At 41.9% G+C, this 27,443-nt stretch overlaps 1 protein-coding gene across 1 annotated transcript in view; it reads left to right on the top strand.

The window, feature by feature from the left end:
* Window positions 1-27,443, top strand: part of LOC130168760 (protein kinase C-binding protein NELL1-like) — a 238,809-nt gene that overhangs the window by 21,637 nt on the left and 189,729 nt on the right. The window contains exons 3-4 of the mRNA XM_056375248.1: window positions 7,346-7,496; window positions 22,916-23,086. Of these exons, the coding sequence (XP_056231223.1) occupies window positions 7,346-7,496; window positions 22,916-23,086 (322 nt within the window). The remainder of the gene's footprint in view (window positions 1-7,345; window positions 7,497-22,915; window positions 23,087-27,443) is intronic.

Below are 27,443 nucleotides of genomic sequence, written 5' to 3'. Positions count from 1 at the left end.
TAATTAGGACAGCTTTAAAGTTCTTGGAAGGTGTGTTCTTTCACTTTGGACAGAACCAGGTTTTCCTGCTGCTTCCAGTCTCAACTCCACAATAAATCCTCTCATGACACATGGTTGGAAAGAAAGCAAATGCACGTATTCCCCCTTAAATACAATCATCATTTTGACTTTAAAGATGTTGTATGTTTCCATTGTTTGCTCAAATTTAATTTTTATTTAATGCAGCCGCAGCCGCTCAATATAAGCATGATAAATTCAAATTAATTCAGTTCAAGCACCATCTTTTATGGCGCTAATCTCATTTTATACCACACACACACAAACACACACACACACACACACACACACACACACACACACACACACACGTAGTCTAATCCTGTGTACAGTTCAGCACTGGGTTCAGAGCCTCACTGTGCATGTGTTTGAGATACAACATGCAAATGTTGGTGCAGCTGGAGGAAATCAAAAGGGAAGTTCATTAGCCTAACCGCTATCTAATATTCCTCTGGCTGGATTTTCCCATCTTTAGTGACAGGTGATGACTCTCCCACACACGGATGGGCTTCATTTCTGCGAGTTTGTTCCTTATTTACCGTGATTAAAACTGCCCTCAGTGTGCTGGCCTGTAATGATAAAGAGCCGTCAGGTGTGTCGGAGGCCAGACGAGGTGAGTTTGCCCTCTCAGGATGTCATCTGTGGCCCGTCGCATTAGATACATGACGCATCACATCACGCCAATAACCTACCAGATAGGTTCTAATGTTTAGTCAGATTATCTACTTGCAAGGGGAAGGAAAAGTTGAACTGAATCATCAATGTTTTATCAATTCGCAGTTATGAATTTTTCAGCAGCCGCGGAGTTCTTCAAATGCAGGCTAAGTCAACTTGAGAGAGGTTTGCTGAGAGCTCGGCTGTGTTTGTAGGCTGCACTCGCCCCCCTTCACGTGCATCGAACTCTCCTTCTCCTTTGTTTTTTTTGTACCAGCACTGTTCACTTTCTGTGGCTTTTGTCCGTTTCTGAACCGTATTAGACATTCCTCTGCTGTTTCGCTCTAAATGTATCGCTTGCCAAGAACCACCTTGTTCAGTCGTGTATTAGGTAACTTCTCTTAGTGTCTCTGCTCTCGCTTTTCTTGGTTTGTTGCTCTTTGCGTTTTGCTTCTGATGGTAAAACCATACACTGAATTTCTAACGTCTATGCTTCAGCTGTTGTCAAGGTGAAGTGCCATTAGTGACTGCTTCTGCTGACTTATAGTCTTTGTATTAAACAATACATTGAATCATTGAGAGTTTGTTTGTGGTTGTGTTCCATTTCCAGTCATGCCTCAGTCCTTCATCTTCACTTCCAGCCCAGCCCCTGTTCTGCAGTCCAGTCTCACTGCTTCATACTCTCCACTGCAGACCCGCCTTGAGCAGCTGAAAGCAGGCTAGCTCCTCAGGGACAGTCTGCTGTGTACTGGATGGATGACTGGCTAGCTAGCGTCATGTGTGGATGTACAGATGACTGGAGGGCTGGTAGTGCGGAAATAAAGACGACTGGCTTCTTGCAGGATCAGAGAGACAGAAAATGGAAATATGACCATGAACGATTGTAACATGCTATGGAAATTAAAAATGAACATACAGTAGTTTTTGTTCATATATATTTTCTTGTTGAGTTACCAAATAGTCATGAATACAACTCCTGCCCTGCATGAGCCAAAAGAGCCAATTTGTGAGAATACAGGGGGAAAGGTTGTTCCCAGGTTGTGTTGTTTTTTCTGTTTTTCTAAAACAAAACAAAACAAAATAATACAGCACAAGAGGACCTTTATCATACACGCCATGGTTTCATGGCACCGACCTTAGGGAGAACGATATGAAGCAGCGGAAAACATAATCTACTTTCACTAGTCTATCTTTTTTAAGCCTTTTATGAATGTATGACCCCTACTTTTTATTCCTTCTTTTCTAATATTTCTCATATGTTATTTCATTTGTAGTTTATTTAATTTCTTACTTTGCTTTCTATCTGATTTTATGCGTTGTCTTCTTCTTCTTCTTCTTCTTCTGTACAGTGCCTTGTTACTTTGTTTAAAGTTTGACAATTATTTGTGACATTCAGATTCAAACCAGGTTATCTGATCATCTGCATTATTATTAAGACTAAGACAGACCAGAGAAAAAGTCCTGCCTGCTGGGTACATGGATGGATGAATGGATGGATGGATGGATGAATGGATGGATGGATGGATGGATGGATGATGGATGATGGATGATGGAAAATCTGGGCTCTATGAGCAGCATCTTCCCGGAGGAAGGAATCACAGAGCTGTGTTGGTCAGTGAAAATCAGCTTTTATCTTGTGTGTCACCTGCCAACTAGTTATCTCTTGTGGGTTTAGTTAATTGGCTGAAACCGACGCCAGGAAACTTTGATGTGTTATTCTTCTCTTCTTGTACCTTTTAATCTTGTTCCTTGCTGTAACCAGAGCCCAGCAGCCTCTGAGCAGCTGCCAGTGATGGCGACTGTGCTGCTGCTGGGACTGTAAACATATGACTACTGTCCAACAGAGACAGCCAAACTAGCTGTACAGTGCACTGAGACGCTCTTTGATCTGACGCCTGAGTATAGAGTGTGTTTGTGGAGCTGTGTACGTGCATGTACCGTTTCCTTCGTCCAGTCTGTACACTGACCATGTACTGATTCAGACGTCATTGATATTCATGATTAAAAAGCTTTGTCATGAGTACCAGGCCTGCAAACTCAAGTTGTTCTGAAACTGAGTAACCCCCCCCCCCCCCCCACCCCCCCCGGAGATTTGCTGCTTTTCTCTTTTATATAATCCTGAATTTAATATTTTATGGTTTTGAACTGTCGTTTGGAAAAAACAAATTATTTGAAGACGTAACCTTGGGCTCCGGGAAACTGCTCAACAACATAAAAAATAACTGTTAGTTGCAGCCCTATCATTTTCTCTGTCTTTAAATCTGTACCTGTAAGATTTCAAGTGCTTGTTGCCTCTGCTTCAGCGCTGTACAGTCTAAAAACAGCGTAGCCACTTAGCCATGTGCCACTTTCTTGTCCTCAAGACCACTTCCCTCCTTCTCTCTGCTGCACTTGAGAGTAGCTGGCATTGCAGCACCTCTGACCTCATTGCAGAGCAGCATGTCCTTTTAGAGACGCCAGTCACATCACATCATTATAGAGAAACAGCAACAGTGGTTAAGGTACAGGAGCTGAGACCTGTTGATCCAGAGGAATGTGAGTGTGATAGTTATTTGTTTGGTATTTTACATAGTAAACAATAGGTATATGTGTTTTGGACGTGCATCATAGGCTACAATAGAAAGTGGTGATTTACAGTGCACTACTTTCAGAGCTATAGTTGGCTCTCTTTGGACAAGGTGTAATTACTGTGGCTCAGTTAAATGGCAACACTTTAACAGCAAAGGATCTTTTCTCAGTTTACATTTGAAACATGTAATCAAGCGTGGTCCTGCATTGAGTGTAGGTGCCCCCTACCAACATCAGAAAGGAGCCATATTTTTCATTCAAAGCTGAGAATTTCCATGAAAGGCAGCTTGTTTGCAGCCATGCTAATCAAGATTTAAGCTACTATAGATTATTTAAAACCACGGTGTTGAATTTTTCCTTTTGATTGAAATTATTCTGATGTCATATCACTCAATCCCTAATTACATGTATTGAAGCACTACACACACACAAACATACAAACCTGCAGGAGGTTGTGTACAGTAATGTTCCTCCCCGTGAGCTGAAGAGTGAAGGCTTGTAGAACATTTTCCTGCCATTAGCTGACCTGCTGGACACTGATGGCCTGATTCACTTTGTGCCCTTGGCAAAAACTTAAGCATAGTACAGTAACATGCTTATCTGGCTGTAACACTGTGACACAGGTTTTTCATATCAGGCCGGACAGAAGTCCACACAGACTCGACTGGCCGAGCGTTCGGTGAGTGAAGTCTCTCCGGACCCTCGGCTGAGCTCCTCATCCTCACTGCCAGTTAGAGAGGGCATCTGTAAGACTTAACCGAGCTGGGGAGGACCCGCCAGGCTCCTGATTAAAGTGATGAGCTGTTAAATTGAGGGGGGGTGGGGTGATGGTGCGACAGACGGCTGCTGCCTGCTACGCTGAGCTTCATCTTGTCTGCAGGGAGACATACCTTCCCGCTCTACCTGTTTCCTCCTGTCACTGTAAATGGGTTTGTTTATGTCTACAAGTGTGAGATTGCCGTACAGTGGAGACTGTTGGAGTTCTGCTTCCATCATACTTTTGATGCATCATTGTTGGTGGACTGTTGGGGCGTGATCGCACTCAGTTTGTTTTTCTTTTATTTGAACAATTTCGTATATTGCAGTATTTGGGCTGGACTGTTTCGAGATATTAAATTCTGGATATCACCCAAGCCTAGTCTCTTTAAGTCCTACATTGTTAGAAAAATAGACAGTAGTAGAAATTGTTTTATATACTCTATGCACAAGAAAGAGGACATTGTTGTGTTTACAGTGCTGACAGTCATTTTGTACTATTCGCTCTGTATTTAAAGATCTCTCTGAAAATATATATCAGCATTAGAGCAAATGACCGTCTTTTGATACTTAGTTTAGCAAGCATTGGCCATTCGTTTAAAACAACCTAACCTATGTTTTCCCGAAAAGAGATGTCTAGCGGTCATACGTATAATGACTTTCTTCTCCCTGAAGCGCAGCCTGGAGTAGTGTGATGTATTATAATGCCACAAAGCCTCTCAGGAGGAGGCCACAATGGATGACTTCCTCTTCCCTTGGGTGCAAGTGTCTAACTTTGGCATCAGAGACCGGTGTTTGTCTCCTACCTACATTTCATGGAGGTGGCGGTTCAGAAAACACGCATGGTCACGGGCATGTTGTCCTGCGAGTAGGGACATCAGATTAGATGATGTTCATATCGGTCACTGTGGAAAGCAATGAAAAAATGCCTTTTATTTTAGCTGTTTAGGTATAAGGCTTGTTCATTTGTTAGAACATGAACTTAAAGTAAAGTTCTCCGCATCTGACCCGGTTGAATTGTGGATCTTCCAGCCTTGACACTACTTTGAAAGGAAGGCGAGATGCGCAGTTAATCACTGCAGATAAAATCCATTTCAACTCCCATTCTCATTTGCAGCCAAGCTCGTGTGCACAGAAGTAGGAGTCTACTTTAGTTTGTTTGCTGCCTCTTTTGAGTTGGATTCGTTGCTACAATTTGTTGGTATCGATCATAGCTGTTAAGAGTGTGAACTTTACTGTATTAAGCACATACACATGGGGCGGCAGCTGCAGTTTAAATGGGATTGAATTAAAGTGGAAACCTTTTTTTTTTTTACCTTGAGGTGCAACAAATAGCTCTTTTTTTTAACTGGTTGGTCAGGTGATGTTAAAAAAAACAAAAAAACCCAAACAAACACTTGAAATCTGACAATATCTCCACATCATAAAGATGAGGCCGGAGTCTCTGCAGATTTGAAGGAATGATCTAATGACAGATTCTGGTCAGGGAGCCGGCATGTTGGAGAACTGGGGGATGCTGCGGGAAGTGGCGCTCTATCGACTGGGCTGTGACAGCAGGGAGGCTGAGTGTGAGGGCAGGCAGGCCACTCTCACCCTGGGGAGATTTAAAAGCCCTGCGCTGAGACAGCCACAGGCTCCTCTCCATTTTACTCTCTGTCCTGTACAGCTGCGAGTGTGGAGCCACAGGAGCCTCTTGTTCCTATCTGTACTCTGGTCTGGAGGCTCAGACACATGTTTACTGTTAGTGCTGCGAGTTTCTCAGGTTTCCTCTCTCACGTGTGTGTTCACATACACAACATGCTTATGTTCCTAGACTTGTGAGGACTATATCTGTCAGCAAATCCTAGAAACAGCAAGGTTGTGTTGTCTTTTTGTAGTTTTTTTGCTAAAATATACTCATTTTGATTGTCCTGTACATTCCCTGTATTTGCAGTTTTGGTGGGTGGCATGGAAGCAGTGCTTTGAGTTAAATGCTAACTTTAGCATGAGTGAATGACTGTTGGCTACTAAATTTCATGGTAATCGATCCAATAATCCACCAGTTATTGAGACATTTCAAATCACAATTGTCAAACCTCATGTTGGCCCTAATACTAAAAAGTCAGGAGACCACCAAAGTCAGTACGATACATCTTCCGGAGCCCATGAATGTCTGTGCAAAATTTTATGTCAATCAATCTGATAGTTGTTGAGAGATTTCAGTCTGAACAGGAATGCCACCAGCATTGCTCATAATAACAACAGCTGAGTAAATTATCCATCGCATGCCATGCGTTCTTACCGTCCAGCTGCTAGTTTTATATAAATTTCACACACCATGAAATCAACTTTTACTGATTTGTAAGTAGACCTTAAGTTGCCGTCACTCTGTGTGAAAACTGATGCTGTGTTACAAAGAATGAAGAAAAAAAAACTCACTGCGTCACATTTTCAAGGAATGTCTAAAGAAGCGAGCTGTGTTTGATATTGTGCGAGTCATCTGTCATGTGTTGTGGTGTCCCTGAACACAGTAACATTTTTTCCATCACCGTCTGCACAATAACCATCTTTTAGTTCTGTCTTTCAGTTCTTTTCATTGCGTGTTGACACAAATGACAAACACTGTCTGTGAGAAGCAGGAAATCAATATTAAAACTCAGGGTTTAATACAAAAAATACCACCTGCTCTAGTTAATGCTGGATATTGTGGATTGGATACCAAGACAAAAAGCTCCAGTATCTTTTTTTTTTTTGGAGCTGGCTTAACTTTTATTTGTCTAAATGTCAGACTGCTTGTGTTGTTGATGTGGCAGTTTTCCATACCTCAGCATTTACTTTGGTGAGTAGAAAAGTTGCCATAACTGAAAGAAATGATTGGCAAAACTACAAAGACTGAAACTGAAAGGATCATTTAGGAGTAAACAAAGCAGCGGGCGAGAGCTTTGGCCAGCCAGATCTTTATTTTTGATGATTTTCCTATTTCTGTGTGTCCTCAAGAGGGCATAAAGTTCTCTTTAGTATACACAAACACACAGTCAAACAAAGTTTACTGTCTAAATGCTGCAGTTTAAAAGCCCTAGTCCGGTGTACGAAGCCCGTTGGCATCAACAGATTGTTTTTCTTTCAGACAGACACTGCCAGACAGAACCGATTTATGAGATATGTTTTCAAAGTGTAAAGGTGTTACTTTGTGTTTCACCATGTGATTAACTGACTTAATGTGTTGCTTGCACTTTCGGCAAGTGCATGCAGAGGAGGCAGACAGCGCAACGCCTGTGCAAAGAGTTTACGCAAGCTCATGATTTTTTTCCACATTTCTTTGTCCCCTCAGATGTTGGGAGAGCAGTTCACGCCCCGGCACACATCACAGAGAAAGTGGTGCAGCTGTTCAGAAGTAAAAGTGAGTTTACCTTCTTGGCCTCAATCCAGCAGAAGTCCTCCACGTCGGGAGTCATATTCTCCATCCACGAGTCAGAACACAGGTAATCCATCTCTAATCCTCTTCATTTTGGCCCGCAGCTCCTTTTCAGCACAACTTTACATCACGGATTACAAACCGCTCTCATTTTTAAATTAAACCCGGAGATGAATTTTCATCCTACTCATAGCTGTTTGCAGACGGCTGTTGATGAGGTGTAGTAAAGTGAAGATCAGTGTGAGATTACTTCACTGTTAGTGTAAATCAGCAGGTGATGGGAGGGAAAGTCAAAGGATGGAATAATGCAGCGTTTTCTCCTGTATGCTCAGGGCAGAAAGATAACCTTCCGTGTATTGTGTCTGCAAGATGAGGATGAAGCACTGAGCAATGGCAAGCATGCTGATAATAGAAGAGTAGAATAGAGCTGCACAAACAGACCAACAGCATCTAGCTGTGGCTGCTGCACTGATAACTACAGCACATGGCCTTGTAACTGAGCTGCTGTGAACCTGCCAGAGAACAGAAGCAGGTATACATCTCTTTTTTTTTTTCTCCCTGAGTAATAATTTGAACATTGGTAATGTTTTCTTGACTGTTTCAATGAGTCTTATTGAATTTGTTGCACTGGACTGAATGTTGCTGCAGAATGTGATGAGTGTAGGACTTCAGCATGTGGCAGCAGCGAGCTCTCCCCCCAGCCCCCTGAGAAACTGTACAACCGTGAATTGTTTTTAAAAAGGGCAGGCAACATTGATTTTTTTCCTCCATTCCTCTGAAGGTAAAAGCTTTCACTTCTGTAAAACACACAGTGTGAGCATGCAAGCGTGTGTGTGTGTGTGTGTGTGTGTGTGTGTGTGTGTGTGTGTGTGTGTGTGTGTGTGTGTGTGTGTGTGTGTGTGTGTGTGTGTGTGTGTGTGTGTTTGCTTGCTTGAAGTCAAGACAAAGGCAAAACCATACACAATGGGAGAGTGAAGTAGAGGGCCCCTCAAGTAAGAAAGCTAGTCCTCCTAAAACATAGTTAACAAAGCAACCAGTTCCTCTGCTGTGAGAAGCAGCTACATGTTTGACTGATGTGCCATATTTCCTAGAAATTGTGAATTGTCTATACAGCTAAAATGGAAACGCAAATATGATTTTAGGAAACATTACTGCCAGCTGGATTATGCTCAGAGGCAACATATTTTTTTTGAATGGATGCAGCACTACATTTATTAACAGCAGCTGTAAATTAACAACATAAACTCATTATGTTAATAGAAAACATAACCCAGTTGCAAATACATTTCAAATCGTGTTTGAGTACACGTTAGAGATTGGTAAACGTTATTTTTAGGAAACAGAGTTGATATACTTTAGCATGACTGAGACTGTCATGCTGAGTGAAATCTATAGTACTTCAGAAGTAGCTGCAAACCTGAAGCTTTGAGAAAAATAATAAAATTATTATATTTTATTGCTGAAGACTTAATTTTGTGTTACACTGACTTTTCTATAATGCGCTTATATTAAACTACCCAACGACCAACTACAATATTAGATCTTACATGTTGATTCGACAGCAATAATTAGCGAATATTGCAATGTGGAAAGACTTGGACTGTTTCTTGAACGTTTCATACTCTCAGAGTTCCTCTGCAAACATGTTTAGAATATTTAAAAAAATACTCTATATGATTAATATTTTGTCTAACATGGTTTTCCCACATAGCAATTGACAAAAAGAAGAGAACTGGGTCTGAAGCTCATCTACTCTTACTTCCTCATTGAGAAATCTGGATCAGGCCTTGAGCCCGCCCACCACCTCTGTTTGTGTTAGATTGACAGATGAAAGAGCAGAGAGTATCAAGATGCTTAAAGGAGGAAACATCAGAGAGACTCAGCCACATGTCTGAGCCTCAGTCAGACCCAGAGTCAGGTGAGGAGTCTGTTGGGACCAAAATCAGCGACTAGCAGGTTAGCACAGTTAGCATCTTTTTTTTTTTTTTTTACGTTGTTTGTTAGCTTGTAAGTGGCAGTGGCTGACTCAGTGTCAGTGGTGATGCCAATGTTAACTGTCTGCACTGACATGGTTTCTGGTTTATTTTGCCACCCGTCCCCTTAGATATCTGACATGTGAAACCCTGGCTGTTTGAATCTGGTTTTAGGAGACTGTCATTGGTTCACTGCAGTTCCAACGTGGAAATACTGTGTTGACTGCTTAGTTCACTCATGACATGTCTTGTATTATTAAAAAAAAAAAAAAACACACAATATGGACATGTTTAAGTTAAAAATATTTTCATTGGTTTTTCATTTAATTGATTTTCATCTTTTAAGAAATGGTTTTGAATGCAGGACTGTGATTTATAATAGAATATGTCTTTCTTCTTCACTAGTGTGTATGTGAACTCATTCCTCTTCAAGCACCTACTGCATTATCCACTCTATGAGGAGAAATGTATTGACCCCTGCTGTGCTTTAAAGGTGACCTTGAGAGTTGCCTTTTAGTTTCCTCCTTCTCTCTCTCTCTCTCTCTGTCAGTCTCTATCTGGCTCTCGCTCACATTACCTGCAGGCATAATTGTCGCACAGCAGGCTGGCCAAACAGCAGCAAGGCTAAATGGAGCTAGTTGATTGTACTGTCCTCCTCCTCCGGGCGCAATGACATGCACCGTGCAGCACCTGCAGCTCGGAGGAGTGCTCGGACTAACCCCCACCCAGCTGTTAGATATACTGAATCTTTGACTTGATGTTCAGAAATGAGTGGCGGGGTTAGGGCTGTCTACTTTGAAAGCGTCTGTTTTCCCAGATTAAAACTACACATATGTCCGTACTTTATCCCCGGTGGAATGTTGCCATACGGACACTGTTTACTGCTACCTACTTAAAAGAAACCAGCGTTTACCTTTGCTGTAGTGGAGGGGATGTGTACAATTGTCTTCTTGGTAGAAGTCATCTTTGTTGACCCATCCACCCACCGTAACCTTCTCCGTAAGAGGATTTGTGGATCTATACGTGTCGGTTTACAGTGAGATTTGTGGATGATCCAGAGTAATGGGATACTGTTTCTGGAGAAAGAGACATCGCCGTTGAGGCGGCAGATGTTTCAAATGTGGGTATCTCTCAATCTCGGCACATGAAACTAAAACTTAATTGTATTACCAGGCCCCACTGGGGATAAAATAGAAAATGAGCTTTTTCTTTCTCTTGTAATTTTGGTGACATTACAGCTGAAATCCAGAGTGAATATTTTGACATGTATGTCAGAAGTATAACAGAATAAACCTTCAGTCACTTATTTATTTTCGAGACCTTTCGTGTCACTTCAAATATTGTGCATTGTTGAGAGTCATAAAGGAGGTATTCGGATGCAAATCTCACCTCGCTGAGTCGTGGGAGGCTGAAAGTTATTTTGCGTTGAGGTGTTGTGTGAGTCAGACTGCCACACTGCGAGTGTAATTAAATTTGGCAAGATGGACGGAGCCCTGACCGGCTCAGTGCCGACCTGTGCTCCATTGTGACTGAGGATTTGTTGTGAACCTCTGAATCCTCTATGAAGGCCCTATTAGAGCCATCGCCTGATGCACATTCTTTCCCATTATAACACAGGCCTCCATTCAGCCAGCGAACGGACAACTAGCCAACCACCCGGCCAAATCTAATCACACATTCCCTTTCTGTCCCTTCTTTACTTCTTCATTTTTCTCTGAGCACAATCAATCCTCTCCTCCCTCCCACCTCCTCTGCCAGCTCGGCTTTTCCAATATGTTAATATCCTTCCCTCCTCCCTTTTCTCATCCTCCACTCTCCTCATCCTCAAAGTGAAAACGTCTTTTCAACGCAAGCATTTTTCAGTACGCGCCGCAAAAGCAGAAGAAGCTTTTTCCTTAAAAAAAAAAAAAAAATTCTTCTTGTTTCCGGCACTGGGGAATGGGAGGGAAGGTTTATTGCTGCTCCACTAGGCTGAATAGAACAAAAGGACCATTTCTGCCTATCCAGCAGTTTTGTGGGTCCCAGCAACGCTCTCATTGTCAGCAAGTGGCAGTCGCTCTGTGATGAAGTAACTCAAAGCCCAGCCTCACTGCTGCTCTTCCCACCTGAGCACTCAAACACTAAAGATGCTCAGCCAGCTCCTCCAGCTGCTCTGTTCATCTGCCTGCCCTTTGTCACAGGTCTGTCTCCCTCCGCTCAGTGCCTCAGCTCATAAGCACTTACAGGTTCTTCTCTTTTACGGAAACATGCTGAGCTGAAGTCAACGTGTGGTGGGACTTGAAAACACACACAGTGATGGAAGAGAGGGACTTGTTAAACTAGACTTTGTGCTAAAAGTTTGGGACTGTTGATGAGTAGGCACGGGGAAGTTGGATACAGTCAATATTTCCCTCAGTGTAAAATAACATTTTATATGAGCAGTTAGTTGAACATGAGCACAACAGCAACACTTATTTAAAATTTTCATCCAGAATTAATGTGTTGCAGTTAAATCAGGAAGCGTAAGGAATACTTTAAAATTCCTAGCTTACAGTGATATCTAACTAGCTTGGATTGTATCTGACTCAGAGTGGGCTGCACCGCCGTCGCCATCATGGCAGCGCCCGACTCTGCCTAACTCCCAGCTAATACAAAAATGGGCAAAGAGTTGAGGCGTGTGTGGAGCCAAGTCTTCGGTGCACACCGGTTTGTGGCAATCCACCTGTCACTCACAGACGCCATGCCCTCAATTATGTATAACTTTAATAAAATAATAAAATGTAAACAGGTGAGTTATAAAAAAATTCACCCCCCAAAAGAGTTGTCATGATGGAGGAATTTAGCTAAAGAGACCAGGCTGTAAACATGCTGCTGTAAAGTTGGACATTTTAATGGAGGATTGACTCATTTTTGGAGCCAGCCTCTAGTGGTCGTTCAAGGCACTGCACCTCCGTGTTGGCTTCAGTTTTCAGCCCCAGAGATTGCTGCTTGATTGTACCTCATTTGTACATTGCTTTGGACAAATGTATCGTCCAATTGAATACATGTAAATGTAGCCCCAGATCCAGGACCTGCATATGGTGTCATGTATGTAACAGTCCTGGACAGCTGTCAGGTGTCAGGAGATTTCACTCACTTCTATAATCTCTAAAATCCAGGCGAGGATCTCCTTTTTGTAGTTTTGTAATCCTGCAGTCCAACACACATCATCTGACTCTTAACACATACTCCATATGATAGCCTTGAAAAAAAAGTTGGGATGACATATTACTAAAAATTAATATGATCATGATATGCCAAAATTGTTAATATGTTGGCAGCATTTGGTTTGTTTATCAACTCCTGGCAGGTGTTTGGTGCCGTGCCGGGCAGCCGCAGTGAATCTCTGCTCTATCTGTTTGTGTTGGGTTTTTTTTTTGCTTAAACTTGATCTGCAGAATTTTTAAAAATTTGTTGTGCCATCATAAGGGATTTACGCATGAATGCTAGAGACAGGAAACCTGCCCGTTTCGATCCTGAACTCTTCATCTCCACCTGTGGAGTAGGGGTGAGGGATGAGGCGGGCCCTCTCACCTCAGTCAGAAACCAGTTTACAGATTATTCCTCTACTGTATCTGCTCTACAGAAAAAGATAAAAATACAGTAGAAATGCTGCCTAAGAATGATTCCTTCTTCCCCTCAGTCCTTCTGAATTTGTGCACAAACACAGGCTGACCAAAATGCAGAAATTCTTACCCAGAATTAGTCTTTGTTCTGCAGGTTATGTTCTAGTTTTTCCTCACTCATTCTTGCTGGTGTGTGAAAACCATTTTGGCAAAGGTGGATATAATCGCTCGCTTGTTAATAGGTTAGATAATGGTCATGTACACCACACTTTCAGCACCAACTCTGCACACTTGAATATGAGTGTGGGTTTTTTTTTTTTTGGCAGTTTAGCGGATGAAGAACTCGACCTGAATGTGACACACCCACAGCCGATATATTTTGACCATAACATTTTTTAGCAAAGCTGCCTATTTGCATATGCGAGAGACACAGAGCAACACTTATTTAAACTTTATTAGACAGCGCAGAGGGATACTGGAACAAGGAGAGAGACAGGAGTGTGATGGGAACTGTGGATGTCATATGCACCGTAACATGGAGCAAAGTTAGCGTCGATTTATGAGTCGATTTTCTGTCTCATTTTTCAGTCTCCTTTCTAGCTCTGGTTTGGTTTGCACTCCTGTGAAAAATGATCTGGCTCTTGAGTAGCTCCGTGTCCCTCTTTCATTGCCAGCTAGTTGGTGTCTGCCTTTGTCTGCCATGTGGAGCAGGGCAGGCAGCACAGAGTGGATAGAAGAAGAAAAAAAACCGCCTGCTGCTGCTGCTAGAAACAGGTTTAATGAGCGCTGACACTGAACCGTACAGTAAATGTGTTGTAAAACAGGAACTCTCTTACTAACTTGCTCATTTGAAAAATATATTGATTACCGGAGCTTTATAAAAGGAGCGAAATGCCAGTAAGTGGTTAGCTGTGCCTCATACAAGGTAGACTAAAGGAACACTTCATTCATTCAGACGATGCAATTTACAGACAGATTGTGAAGGCGTTCGAACTGGGCCACATCAGAGGCCCCTGTACACTGAAGACAGCTTTGACACTACCACTGGCTCGGTCAGTCGCTGCCTCCATTTCTGTGAGGAAGCCGGTGCAGGTTTACATCTGCTGAATAGGCCTACAGGAAAGGAACCTCAAGAAGAACATCAAGTCCACAGGAAAAAAGAAATTACTCTCACAGCATGACAAAGGCTCTGCTTGCTCCCTAGCAACAAAAAAAAGGCAATATCAGACTCACCCTGGCCCACACTTCCCTGAAACGTCCAGTGTGTTAGTTTGAGTGACAGCCCCCCCCCCCCCCCCCCCCACACACACACACACACCACACACACACACACACACCCAGACACAGCCAGACCTCCTCCACCTGTCCAGCAGTCTTCAGACCCCAGAGACCTTCACCAGGCTCTCGGCTGAAAAACGGCTCTCTGGCAGAAAAACATCCCAATCCCCAAAAATGTCTTTCAGCATTTGGGCGGCTAATACCACTGACTTATTTTACAGTTTGATTGAGAGTGATGGCCGCACTGTCCTGATATCAAAAGACAGATACTTCTATAGTCTTGTACCCATTTCAAAGACTTTTTCCAAGATATTTTTCACATGATTGCAATGAACTACATAAAAATAACTCGACAATAAATTTTGAAATGTGAACAACATAAATACTTATTTAATTCTGTTACTAAAGCCGTTTCTCTTTGTACCTGTGTGCGACTGAGGAGGAAGATAGAAGAAGGGAAGAGTCTCTCAGAATGACAGTATTTGCTCTGGTTTGGTTTTTCCAACATTCAGTTGATCATCTGTTCATCAGTACGATAACACATTTTCAGCTGTGTGACAGTAACTGAGAGACTAACTAGCTTTTTTTTTTACGAGTTTTCCTTTCTCTTCTGGGAGGTAAATTCTCAGGGTGATTAAAGGGAACGGCATCTTGGTCCATGGTGGCGACTAATTTACACTCTAATAGTAGGTGAGTTTGTTTTTTGTTTGCCTTTACAAAATCAGCACTACCAGTGCTGCGAATTTTTGTGTGAAGCACCCTTGTGGATTTGCTTCCTTCTCTCCTCTGCACCCTCAGGCCTGTCCATGAGCTGTTTAAACTGAACAGCATCACCCTCATCCCTGGTGGACCTCTGCCTCGCACAAAGCTTTGCTGCTAATAATGTTACACTGAAAACACTCCAAACTGTGAAAATGAGAATTAATTTCCTTCTGCTCGTCGCACCCCCTTGATCCATATACCTCGAGAACAGGCTCAGTAAGGAAAGTTACACCTAGCTGCGATCACCCTCCGTGATGAGAGCGTCTGCTAAATCCAGAAACTCCCATCAAGGATAATCTTCCATTGACAACTGAAGCACAATGTCTCTCAATCAATCCTGGTCACATTTTCCAGGTCAGTAGCCGAGGGCATCGGCGCATCTTCCCATCGTAGTATCTGGTTTACCACCTCCTCCTCCCATTCCACGGACAAGCTCCAGAGTGTTGACCTCCCTACTAAGCAGATAATTGGATGTCAGCTGCCCTCCATAAAATAGCTGCATGACACGGGGGTGAAGAATAAGTTCAGGATGATATACAGCCAACGCAGCAATCTCCGGCAGCCATTCATTTCCAAAACTTTTCTTCTTACAGATGACACCAGTGCATTTTGATGAAGACCACTTGTCACCTCAACAGCTTCTTCCCAGAGCTGTCACCGCACTCCTGAGACCAATCCGCAGCCCACAATCTCCTGTCTCAGGAGACACAGCCTGCAACCTTGCCACTGCTGGCTGTTTATTTATTACTCAGCAGATTGATTCACGATCTTTCCTGAACTCAGCGCATTTCTAATATGGTGAAGAAAATGGAAAGAGGCATAAGAATTAGCACTGTTCTTCATATGTCCCACATTATGAAAACAATAATGGTAATATCTGCCTTGAATTGTGTCTCAGTTCTGCAGCTAATGAGAAACCTGCTGTAAAACCATCAGCTCTGCTTTGTCCATCTCACATTAACACTGACCGCAGGCCTATCTAAAGTACAGTGTTGGGGAGTAGTGAACTACGTGTAATTAAACTTGTTGTTTAACTACATCTCAATCAGGAGAGACCTAAATTTAGTCAATGAATAGACTTTTACTGTCGTGTGCGAAACCAAAGAAGTTAGAGATGTGAGAGTCTTTGGTCATTAGATCCCTTCAGGATGTCGTTATATTAGAAAAAGGCGGTGAGGCTGTGCGAAGTATAGGAAACCCCCCGGGGGTCTAGACACTGGTGGTGGTGGTGGTAATGGGAAGAAGAGATGCTGGAGATCTGGATGTGATGAGGACTCTGATGAGCTCGTCCTGGTGCTGGATATGAAGACTGGGTGTGAAAGGGGTGGAGGGGGGTCCAGGCAATACGCACTGAAGTGACAGCAGCAGAGAGGAGAACAGATTTTCCAAGTTTGACAGCAACAACTTTGGTTGAGATAGTGGCGCTGTAAAAGAAAGTAGTAGCTTTTGTTAACCAAGCAAGCTAACTGAAACTACTACTACTGCTGGAGCTCAGTTCCTTCCAGTGTGAAGTAATTGGAAGCTTGCACTTCAATAGCAACAGATGCAGTAATACACATCCATATCATTCATACTCACAATGAGACTCACAATACACAACACAGTCCCTACGACACCAACTCAGAACTAATCAATCTTAATCTAATACATACGATAGCTCTAAAGTGTGACAGTTATGAGAGTTGAATCAACCTTTTCATCTACAGTGCAATTGGGAAATGTTTAGCACAACCAACTCTAAGCGTCACGAGGGATCTGTTTTCTCCAAATTCCCAAAAGAGCAAAAACAAAAAATATATATTTTCTCACTCATCTCTAGTAACATACAAATATTTTTGTTATCTCTCCAGGTTTTCACATACAGTGCTATGTTAAAATGTAAGACACTAAAAGTAAAGCAAGAATGCTTTCAAAAATAATCCATGTACTTGGCAGTTCCACGCATCTTGGAGAACTTGCCAAAGTTCTTCTCCTCATGTGATCCCGGACTGACTCCATGATGTAGAAATCAGGGCTCTGTGGGGGCCAGACCATCTGTTTTAGAACTCCTTCTTCTTCTCGTCTCTGAAGGTGTTTCTCCGGCTGACTGTTTGGGGTCATGCTGCAGAATGAATTCAGGACCGATCAGACGCCTCCTCGATGGTGCTGCGTGATCAATAAGAATCTAAACATCTAAAAGTGCCTCAAACCTTCGCACGGTGCCACATCTGTCTACCTCCACCCAGTTACAATAAAAGTGACTGAAATTTCATTTGTGCTGCTCACACCAAAGATGATTTATGCTAGAAAAATTAAACAGCCATATCTCTTACTGGAAATAATGTTCCAATTACTTCTGTGAAAACTGTTGAAAGAGTGGTAATTGCTGTGAGAGCATCACACTGTCATGGTGTAGGATGTAGAGATCTCATTAAGCTTTAGAACAACTTGCTGCATACATAAAAGTATTAGTAAACAAAAATGATAAAAGTCTGAAATGCTTGCAGATACATAATTTAAATAATGTGTTAGGTTTAAGATATGACATAAAGTACCTGTTCTACAACAATACTCCATGAGTTGACATTAAAGATCTGGTGTGGATCACAAAACAAGTCGGTATCTGGTGTGACGACCGTTTGCCTCGTGCAGTGCGACGCATCTCGTTTGTACAGAGTTGATCGGGTTGTTGATTGTGGCCTGTGGAGGAATTTTGGACCGCTCCTCTTCATTGGTGCAAAGTTGGTGGATATTGGCAGGAAGTGGAACATGCTGTCGCACACGCGCAGATCTCAAACCTGCTCAGCGGATGATATGCCTGGTGACTACACACACCATGCAAGAACTGGGATGTTTTTAAGGTTCCAGGAATTGCGTACATCATAAATCTTTTATTTCAACTCATAAGAAATGGGAGTAAAGACAAAAGTATTGCATCTATATTTTTGTTCAGTATACATTACATTACAGTCATTTGGGAGACGCTTTCGTCCAAATCGGCTTACAGGAGCAGGAGCTATATATCAGCCAAATTGTAAACAAATGGCTAAAGCATGTTCAGTTGTATAGTACAAGTGCTTAGGGATGTTTTATTTATTTATTTATTTTATTTATTATCTTTTTTTAAAAAATCAGACTGAAGTAAGTGCTGGCAAGGGCTTACTGAAGTGTACATGTAGAATACTGTGGAGCCAGAGCAGAGAATATACCAGTTATGATTAATATGTAGTCACACAGTTAAACTAAGACCCCTGGAAATACACAGAAACCTTTTTTCCAGCATTTTTCTTTTCCTTGACAACTGTGGTGTATTTTATTAGAAATGAAAAGGAAATCTCAGGCTGTGTCCCAGTTCATGGGCTTTTGTCCTCTCAAGTCCACATTCCTACAGCGAGTACATAATATACTGGCCAACAAAGCCTTTTGCCTTTTGAAAGGTTGCTCCCAGTGTAGCAAGTGGAGCTTGTTTTTATCCAAGTTTGTAGGACACAGGCACTGTGTCCTTTGCAGCCTTCAATATTCTCCTATCCATTGTGTTCTGGGCCATTGTTTAACTGATTGTTGATGTGATCCAGATCCAATTGTAAGCATGTAAAGGGCACTTACCTTAATACAAAGCAACGGTCTCACTGCATATGTCTTTCTGTCCCTTAACCTATAACATATGTGCAGCTATAGAACATAAAAACCTAAACAAATTCTTTAACCAGCAATTATTGGGTTAGATTTTTATTCTTCTGCTTTGATCTGAGCTCATAGATGAGCCACTTCTTTTCAAGTGCATCTTTGTTCAGAAAATATAGACGTTCCCAGCTGTTAAGTTATCACATTGAATTTAAACACATTCTAATCATGGCCCCATCTCCCTCCACCACTGCTGGCCAAAAAATGTTTCTGTTTCTTTGATATGCAAAGATGATTTTTTTTATTTGAAAGCAGTGGATGCTCACATTAGGGGTCTGTTAGATCCATGTGGTCGTCATTAGTAAAAAAAGAAGCAGCTTTTTAAAATGCTGGTTATGAAAGGATCAGCAGTGGAATACAGCCTTTTAATCTGCGATAAGGCTCATTGTTTATATTCTGCAGAGAGAAGCACCAAAACAGATATATCATTTTTACTGTCTGTCAGGCCGCACTATTCATTACAAATGGACTGCCTGCCAATAGATTATTCCCCTTCATTAAATATGCTGTAGTGCAGGGATACAATAGATACCACTAAATGCTTCATAAAATAAACGCTCACCGTGAAGTGGAGTTAATGCCTTTGATGATTATTTCATGAGTCAAATCAGGATAACAGTGTTTCTGCTCGTTTAGTGATTCCGGGCCTCTCGCAGCCCCGAGGAGGCTTCCATCAGTGGAAGATGTGAAGCTGGAGAGCTCTCAGTCTCGTTTTACTCCTCGTTTGGTGCAAATGATTCTTCTCCAGCTGACAAGTATCAGCAGCTCCGTCTCCTGCAGCATGATGGAGACGAGCTGTCAGGTCGGTGCCCTGCGCAGCCACAGAGTGATGTATTCATTTCATTTTATAGCGATGACATGCTGTACAGAGACAGCCGAACTGGCCAGCCGTACCCACACTGACTCTACCTCTCTACCTCTCTCTCTCTCTCTCTTTCACACATACGTGTTGCTAAGTAAGCAGCGACTGCTCAGTGCGTGCTAATGCAATTTAACATTGTAGAAAAACACTTCCCTGTGATGCTTGTTAATTTACTGTGTGATAATTGTTTTTGTATTAACACAGCCTGCTGTGTGGGGGGCTGATGAGCCATCATTAGCTCTGTGGAAAGGTTTGAGCTCCTTTTACTGAACACCCCCCTCCCCTCCCTCTCTCATCTTCTTTGTCTTTTCTTTTTCTTTTTCTTTTATGGCGGAATCAGTCTGCTGATTTTATGCATTGCACCGCTGCCACATGAATGGCTGATTGGATAATTGCATGAATTAGCAAGTGTACGGGTGTTCCTAATAAAATGCTTGCTGAGAATAGGCTATATACTTCAATATGAAAGAGAGGCAGTTATCTCTCCCTCGTCCCCTCCCCCCTCCTCCTCCTATTGCAAGCATTACAGAATATTTTTCAAAGACTGGTGAAGCAAGAGCTTGGTGTAAAACCACGTTCACAGGGCTTTCCCTCTGCTTCTGTGGGCTACAGGTCCAGCTGTCTATTGTCCATTATATTACAGACATTTCACCAACACGTTACCTGCAGTTTTGGTTAAATGAACATTTAAAATCTGCAGTAGTGTGAAGTGTACAATCTCACTGCAGCGTGACGTGACATCACAGCTCCAAGCCCACAATGCTGTGGTCGGATTACCTGTGAAAAGGTATTGCCCCCCTACTGATATTACATTACATTACATTAGATTAGAAAGCCTTTATTGTCCGCGAGGGGCGATTTGGTTTGCAACAGTAGTCAACACAAACAATCACCACAGCAATGGCGCGTCTTTCATGTAGGGTAGGGTGGTTAGAGTACCGCTGTAGTCACCAAGGTACCATAGTTGCTGAGATCTGGGAACAGAGCCATGTTGCTAAAACGCTGAATGACAGGTCAGGAAAAACAAAATCATCTCAAATACAAACAAACCTCCATATCAGCCAAAGTTAGTGCATGGAAGAGAAAAACGATTATCCGCACTTCATGTAGTAAACATCCATCAGTTTACAGACTAGCCTCTCCATTCACCCTTAATTTGCTGTACTGTGCCTTACAGTAGCTGTGCACACAGTCTGTGCAATGAGGCATCGTTAGATAGTTTAGATAATCTAGACTGTTGTAGTGATGTTGTTCCATTCAGAGATCTGAGCAATTCCTTTGGTGAATCCAGTGAAAGTGGTGGACTCTATCTCATATGCAGAGGCTATACTGTAGCACTCACACTATCATATCATGTCCTTGAGCTGTAGATAAGGTATCTTAGTTCTCGTGTATACCTGAAAATCATGTCCTGATATTTTATCCTACAGTACGGTGTGTTTGAGCTCTTACGGGTTTGCCGTGTTGTGTTTTCTTATGAGTTTTTCTCAGTTTCATTCATTTTCCAAATAGAAAGATGGATAAATCTGCTGCCCCACAGCCTTGATTGATATTCTGTGGAGTGGGTCCACTCTCCCTTCCCATAAATATGCATGAGAGCTGTTGAGCTTTGGTATTGAATGGGCTTGATCCCTGTGTGTGTGTGTGTGTGTGTGTGTGTGTGTGGGTGGGTGTGTTTGGATGTGTGTTTTTGTGCCTGAATATGTTGGGACAGGTGAAGTTCTAGCGAGGTTCTGTATGAATGTATGTGTTAAAGGTGTGTTCATCGTATACAGTATATTTTGTGTGTGCGCTGGGGGTCCAGTGGTTCCAGTATTGGGGGTCATTTGCAGCTGCAGGGGAGCTGAAATGTCATGACTGTTTGCCTGCGGCGCTCGGGCCGCAGCTGTCTGCGGCTGGCTGGCTCTTACTTCGGCGTGGCTGATGAGGGTGGAGAACAAGAGCGCACACGGTGTGGAGACGAGCTGCAGGTCGAACGCCTGCAGACACACCACAAAGTGAGGATGGTGGGTGAAACTGAGACAGAAATATCTCTGGAAGCTCGCACTGAGCAGTCACCTCAGTTGTTGTTTGTTCAAGCATCATCTTCCTCGTGTGTACACGTTCTGTTGTTACGTGTGTCGGCTGGGGAATTAAATTACAATGTGTGTTCAGAGGTTAGGATGATGGTGGCCCTTTTTTAATAAATATGGGATCAACAAATCATTGTACTCTGCCAATTTGACTGTGGGTTTTACCAGACCACAGCTACAGGGGGATTGCCTGTGAGACTAAATGACATTTAATTTTCATAGTTTAATAACTAGCTTTTTATTGTGTAAATATATTGTTGTGTTAAACAGAGACAGCAGTGAAACCCCAAGATGATGTTGGATATTTGAATGGTTAGTCTGTCTAAAACATTGGCCCAGACTTTTATGAAATTTTGTATCAATAATCAAGATCCCCAGAGGCTAATTCTACTGATACAATCAGCTCAGTTTGCCCTTGAAGAACTGTCTTGTTGATGATATGTGTCTGGAAAACAAAACTGCCAGATTTTGAATAGACTTTGTGGATCAGAATGATTTTAGTGATCTCCTTCTACACAACAAATGTCAAACTCTAATTGTCAGAGTCGCATTTTATTTACTAATCCCGCTCCAGAGAGAAAGAAGCCTTTCAACATTGGATACTGTGAACTTTAACTTAGTGCCACCTTCGGGTCAAGTTGTTAACTTACTCAATAAGGGCCTAATAAACAGCGACCGAAAAATAATATCAGGGAAATTTTCAGTAGAACTTCAGTGTTTCATGTAATTTTTTATTGATTATTTAGTCTTTTAAATATCAGAAATACTGTAAAATAATTATTTCAAGTTCTCAGAGTCTTGGATGTCATCTTCAGATTGCTTGTTTTATTCAACCTATAATAATATAAAACATAAAAAAGCAGCAACATTCACAATCAAGAAGATGGAACCAGCAAATGTTTTGCATTTTTGCCTCATAAATGACTTTAAACCATTGATCAGTTATTCAGATAGTGGGATTAGTTCTTGTTGATTGACAAATCAGTCATCTAATTGTTTCATCACTGGGTCACTGATTATATAATAGCCACTTCAGAAGCTTTCAAACTCATTCAGGAATAAATATCATAAATAAAATGGCTTCAGAAAATATTCACCCCTTCACTTTTTTTTTTTTTTTTTTTTTTTTTTTTTACCTAAAAAAAAAAGATCTACAAATTAGCTCACTAACCTGTTCTGTACAAAACCTCCTACCCATAATGTTTTATTCCTCCATGAGTTGAGATATTTCTTTACCCTGAACCAGTAGACCGAGTGTCTCTTAACCTCTGACCACCTCTCTTCCCCTGCAGTTACTTTGAGCTGGAGAGCAGCGGGGTGAGAGAGGAGATCCGCTACCACTACCGCTTCAAAGGCAAGCCGCGCTCCGAGTCCTTCCCCTACCGCCTCGCCGATGGACAGTGGCACAAGATCGCCCTCACCATCAGCGCCTCCCACCTGCTGCTGCACGTCGACTGTAACAGGTAACGCACACAAAACGCCTCCACATGGAACACCTTGATAAATCCGTCATAAGTGGCTGCGTCGCTGTATTTTTACCATGGTCCTGAAGTGACGCCGCTAATGAGCTGTCAGCGTTTATCAAGGTAAATATTTGTTTGCTACTGTCTCAGTGTGGATGACAGGCTGTTAACTGACAATGAAACATCCAAGGACAAATTAACACACACAGTGTAAGAGAAAGGCTGTGTCTTTATATAGCCTGGAGGATGTGTGTTCAGCTCACACTGTTCCATAATGAAGTGGAAAGTAACAATGATATAATCGCATCATCGATTGGGTAATGAAGGCACTTTTCTGAAAGAGCACTCAGTCAGAGTTGATCTATAAACATGCACCTCAGCTGTGACAGTCTTTCTCGACCTTCACACTCCCTCCTGAGAGCCAGGAAGACATTACTTGTCCTTTTCTTAATGTAGCTGCTAGACAGACGCGCTGTGAACAAGCGGTGTAAATTTGACTCGAGGTAATGCTTTGTCACCTCTCATGGATGGAAAGCTGTATGATGCATGAGGAGGGGTGGGGTTGCATTGTAGTATTGATTCTTCCAAGACACCTATTATTCCCATTAGGCCTGTGGTTTGTCGATTAATTATGGCTGAAGTGGCCGTGTGTCAGATGAGAAAGCAGTGATGACAAAAGAGATGGAGAGCACATGAAAATGGAATCAAAACTTTTTACGCACTTACAGTTCTTTGGGTGAGAGCTGAGTTAATTGAGACGGTTACAGTGAATGGGTTGGTTGGATACCATTTGTCATCTGATGGTGGCTGTGAGTGGTATGAAAGTGAAGGATGGCACTAAGCTAGACTCTTACATTCTGCCTTATAAACACATTTATTGAGTCATTTCCCTTCTCTGACCAGTACTGTGTGGTGTTGCTTGCATCAAACAGCTCTGCCCATGCTAACTCCAGTCATAATGCTGCTAATTAAATATTTGTTTTGCGCTCTGATAAACCACGGCTTCACCACACACCAGCATCTGTTTAACAAATACCATTAAATCATTCCCCCAACCTGCAGCAGTCTTTAAACCTCTCCTCACTATTAAAGCATCGCTTTGAACAAGCAGCTGCTAAACAAATTAACTCGGCTTGACTCACCGGTTTGCCTCGATGTGAGAAGAACACACGACAAAAAGATTCATCAGCATTAAATCCATAAGTAGCGAAATCTCTAAAGCTTCACAAAGAACATGATCAAAGAACGACGACTGTTGAAACTTCTCCCTGAGGTATTTCACCAGAATAACAATCCACAGCCGGGTGTCGTCTTTGCACTGTTTGGTGCATTAGTGTTGTTCTTGTAGGACCCTGTATCTCCTTACTGCACTTTACTGTGAAATACGTTATAAACCTCCACAGTAAAATACTATATAAATCAAAATGTACTTATCAGTATAGTGAACTCTGTAAATAATATTAATGCTGCATACTATCTCTGTATTTAGCTTGTTAATGTTTTAATAATTTCTATATAATACAGCTACACTTTTCTGTAACAGGCGGTTGACAAGTGTTTAGGTTAAAATTTAAAATAAATCCAGCTCTTCATTGTTTGATCGTTAGTGCGTGCATCAATCAGGGAAGCCATTTTGAATGTTTTGCATTACAAAAACACATCCTGCTTCAGAGCTTTCCACTAATTTCATCCTATAATACTTTGCAAAGTGTCTGTTAGACTTTTGGATCTGTAAAGAAAGTCTCATTGTGAAGCTGTTGTGGCAGGAAGCTTTGGAGAGACTATCAGCAGCTTGTAATGAAGTTCAGTAGCACTACAGAGGTGTGTTACACCTGCAAAATGTTGCTTAATCTCATTTAAAGCAACTGTTTCTTCAACCAGAACATTCGCCAAAACAAGCAATTCGTTCGGGAATCCTCAGTTTTTCTTGTGTTGCAATGCAGTTCATTTGCTTATTCTCAATTAACAATACATGGCGAGGATGTGAAGGTGTTTATGTAAAGCTGCTCTGAAGCTTTTGTTGGAAGGTCAACGTGAGGCCGGTGAGAGTGTGAATTTAATCATGATTACCGAGCCCCCCTTGCCATAGATGTACGGGGTCGGACAGAAAGGTCAACCACTTCATCGGCTGCTGCACTCCGCTCTGATCACATGTTTACCCCTCTGCATTTCACCGTGACCTGCAGACGCACCAGCTGACACCACCTGCTTGCAAATCAGCCCACACATTGTCTTCAAAGTAGCAATCACAGCTCGTGATACCTTTCATCAGAGAAACAAAACAGCAGCACTTTAGCCTAATGTGATGCTGTTTTTTTTTCCCCCATGCCACTTTGAGATGATGGTGGCAGATCAGCTGTTGGTCAAAGTTTGTATTTAAACTCTGCAGCTGTCAGATCCAACTGTTCTGGATGTTTGTTTAAAAACTTGGCTATGATGCAGAAGTGCAATGATGTCTTCTTCATGGGCTCATGTTTTTTACCTTAAGTTTAAGCTTCTGCACAGTTGATACAAAAAGTCTCAAATATTCTAGGTTTGATTGCCTAAAGTGCTGAAATGAAAACCCATTAAACCAAACTATATTTACCGTCATTTGATGCTGACTTTTCAGTAGCGTGCAGCGATATAGCTTGTAATGAGATGCTTTTGTACAGCTGATAAACACTGCAGAGAGAAGAATATATCCCGAATTACCAATCACACTTTCCCAGAGGGCACTAATGAGGATAGTTTATATGAGGACTGGATTTAGGTTGGTTACAAAGGGATGCAATTGCCATTTTCTTTTTTTGATTTGCATTCTGATTATAGTTATTAAGGTCTCAGTGTGACTGTGTATTTATTCACTAAAACCTTCTTTTTCAAGATTTTTTTGTCGAGGATTAATGCTGATGAAGTCATCCCACAAAATAAGTCTGAATCAGAAATCCAATTTTTTCCTCCTAGTTGTTCTCTCACCACTTTGACAACCACTAAGTAAATTTGGTTTTGATGACAACTTTGCGCAAGGAATAAAAACATAAAACCAGAGAAGAAGAATTAGAATATCATATCCCTGATAACGTGATCACCTTACTCTTTTTTTTTTTTTTTTTTTTTAAGTATATTTTTTGGGCTTTTTTATGCCTTTATTTGATAGTATAGTGACATGCAGCGAAGGGCCGTCCGATGCGAGATTCGAACCGGGGCCACCTGCAGCGAGGACTGTAGCCTCTACACATGGGGCGCCTGCTTAGACCACTACGCTACACGACGCCCCGATCATCTCACTCTTAAGTGCAGGGAATTATTTTTCCATTCAAAGCAAATTGGCAGACCCAATAGCCTTGAAATTCAGAGCAATTTGATTTGTGTACTAAACAGCACTTTATTGATTTCAAGGCTCATTAAATGGTTTTAAGCATCTATAAATGTGAGAGAGGGCGGTTAATCCTCACGTCTTCAGGTGAACTTTTACCACGTAGGTTCTTTGGCCTTCACAGCCCCTGTTTTATTGATGCCTAAACTGTGACATACACAGAGAGCAGTCCGGCCCTCTGGGCTCATTCAAATGCAGAGTAAACAAGGCCAGTGGTTATGAAGCAAAGACTAACAGGCTGACAATAATCCACAAGTCAATATTATCATTTTAAAGGAATATTTCAACATTTTGGGAAATATAAATAAAAAAAAGGTCAGTAAAACTCTCACATCTGCCTGTTGAGTGTCTTAGCTTAGCATAACAACTCGACACAGGGAGAAGCAGCTTGCCTCTTTCATATGCTATGCTGGAAACTTGTCGATTTTACGCTTATTAAGAGTTAATTAGTGATTTGTGGTTTTGTTACTTTCAGACAAAGCCAGACTGTAAACAGGCAACTGCTCACTAACACGTTTAGCCATAACGACATTATGATAATTGATAGCTAGCTTGTTGTGGAGTGATGATGCCCCCTAGTGTCCCTAAAATGCAGTTTTAAAAAAAAAAAACTAACAGCAACAACATTTTGCAATGAGAAAAAGTGTCTTAGAAGTCAGGAAAAGATCTTCTGTGCATATTCAACATGTCAGCTAAATGAATGATGATGGTGGAAACTGATGATTAATTTGTAGGCTCATTTTAGGCCAGTTGTTATTTGGTATTTTCAGCAGCTACAATGTCTGATAGAAGGAAATGTTTGTGCAATGAAAAGCATCATGAAAAACGTGTTTGTAAGTGGAGGAATCTTTCTGGAGCAACCTACAAATCAAAACATGATCACACAGCAGGATGTGATATGGGAGGTTTGGTTAACACTAACATTTTTTCTTAATTGGAAACCCCCCCCCCCACTTCAGTCTCCCAAACCAAGTAAGTGCATCCCTTCTTTGGAGGCAT

The sequence above is a fragment of the Seriola aureovittata genome, chromosome 1 (assembly GCF_021018895.1).
Source record: "Seriola aureovittata isolate HTS-2021-v1 ecotype China chromosome 1, ASM2101889v1, whole genome shotgun sequence".
Lineage (NCBI taxonomy): Eukaryota > Metazoa > Chordata > Actinopteri > Carangiformes > Carangidae > Seriola > Seriola aureovittata.
The sequence above is the reverse complement of the archived record's forward strand: the minus strand, read 5'-3'. Positions and strand labels throughout refer to the sequence as shown.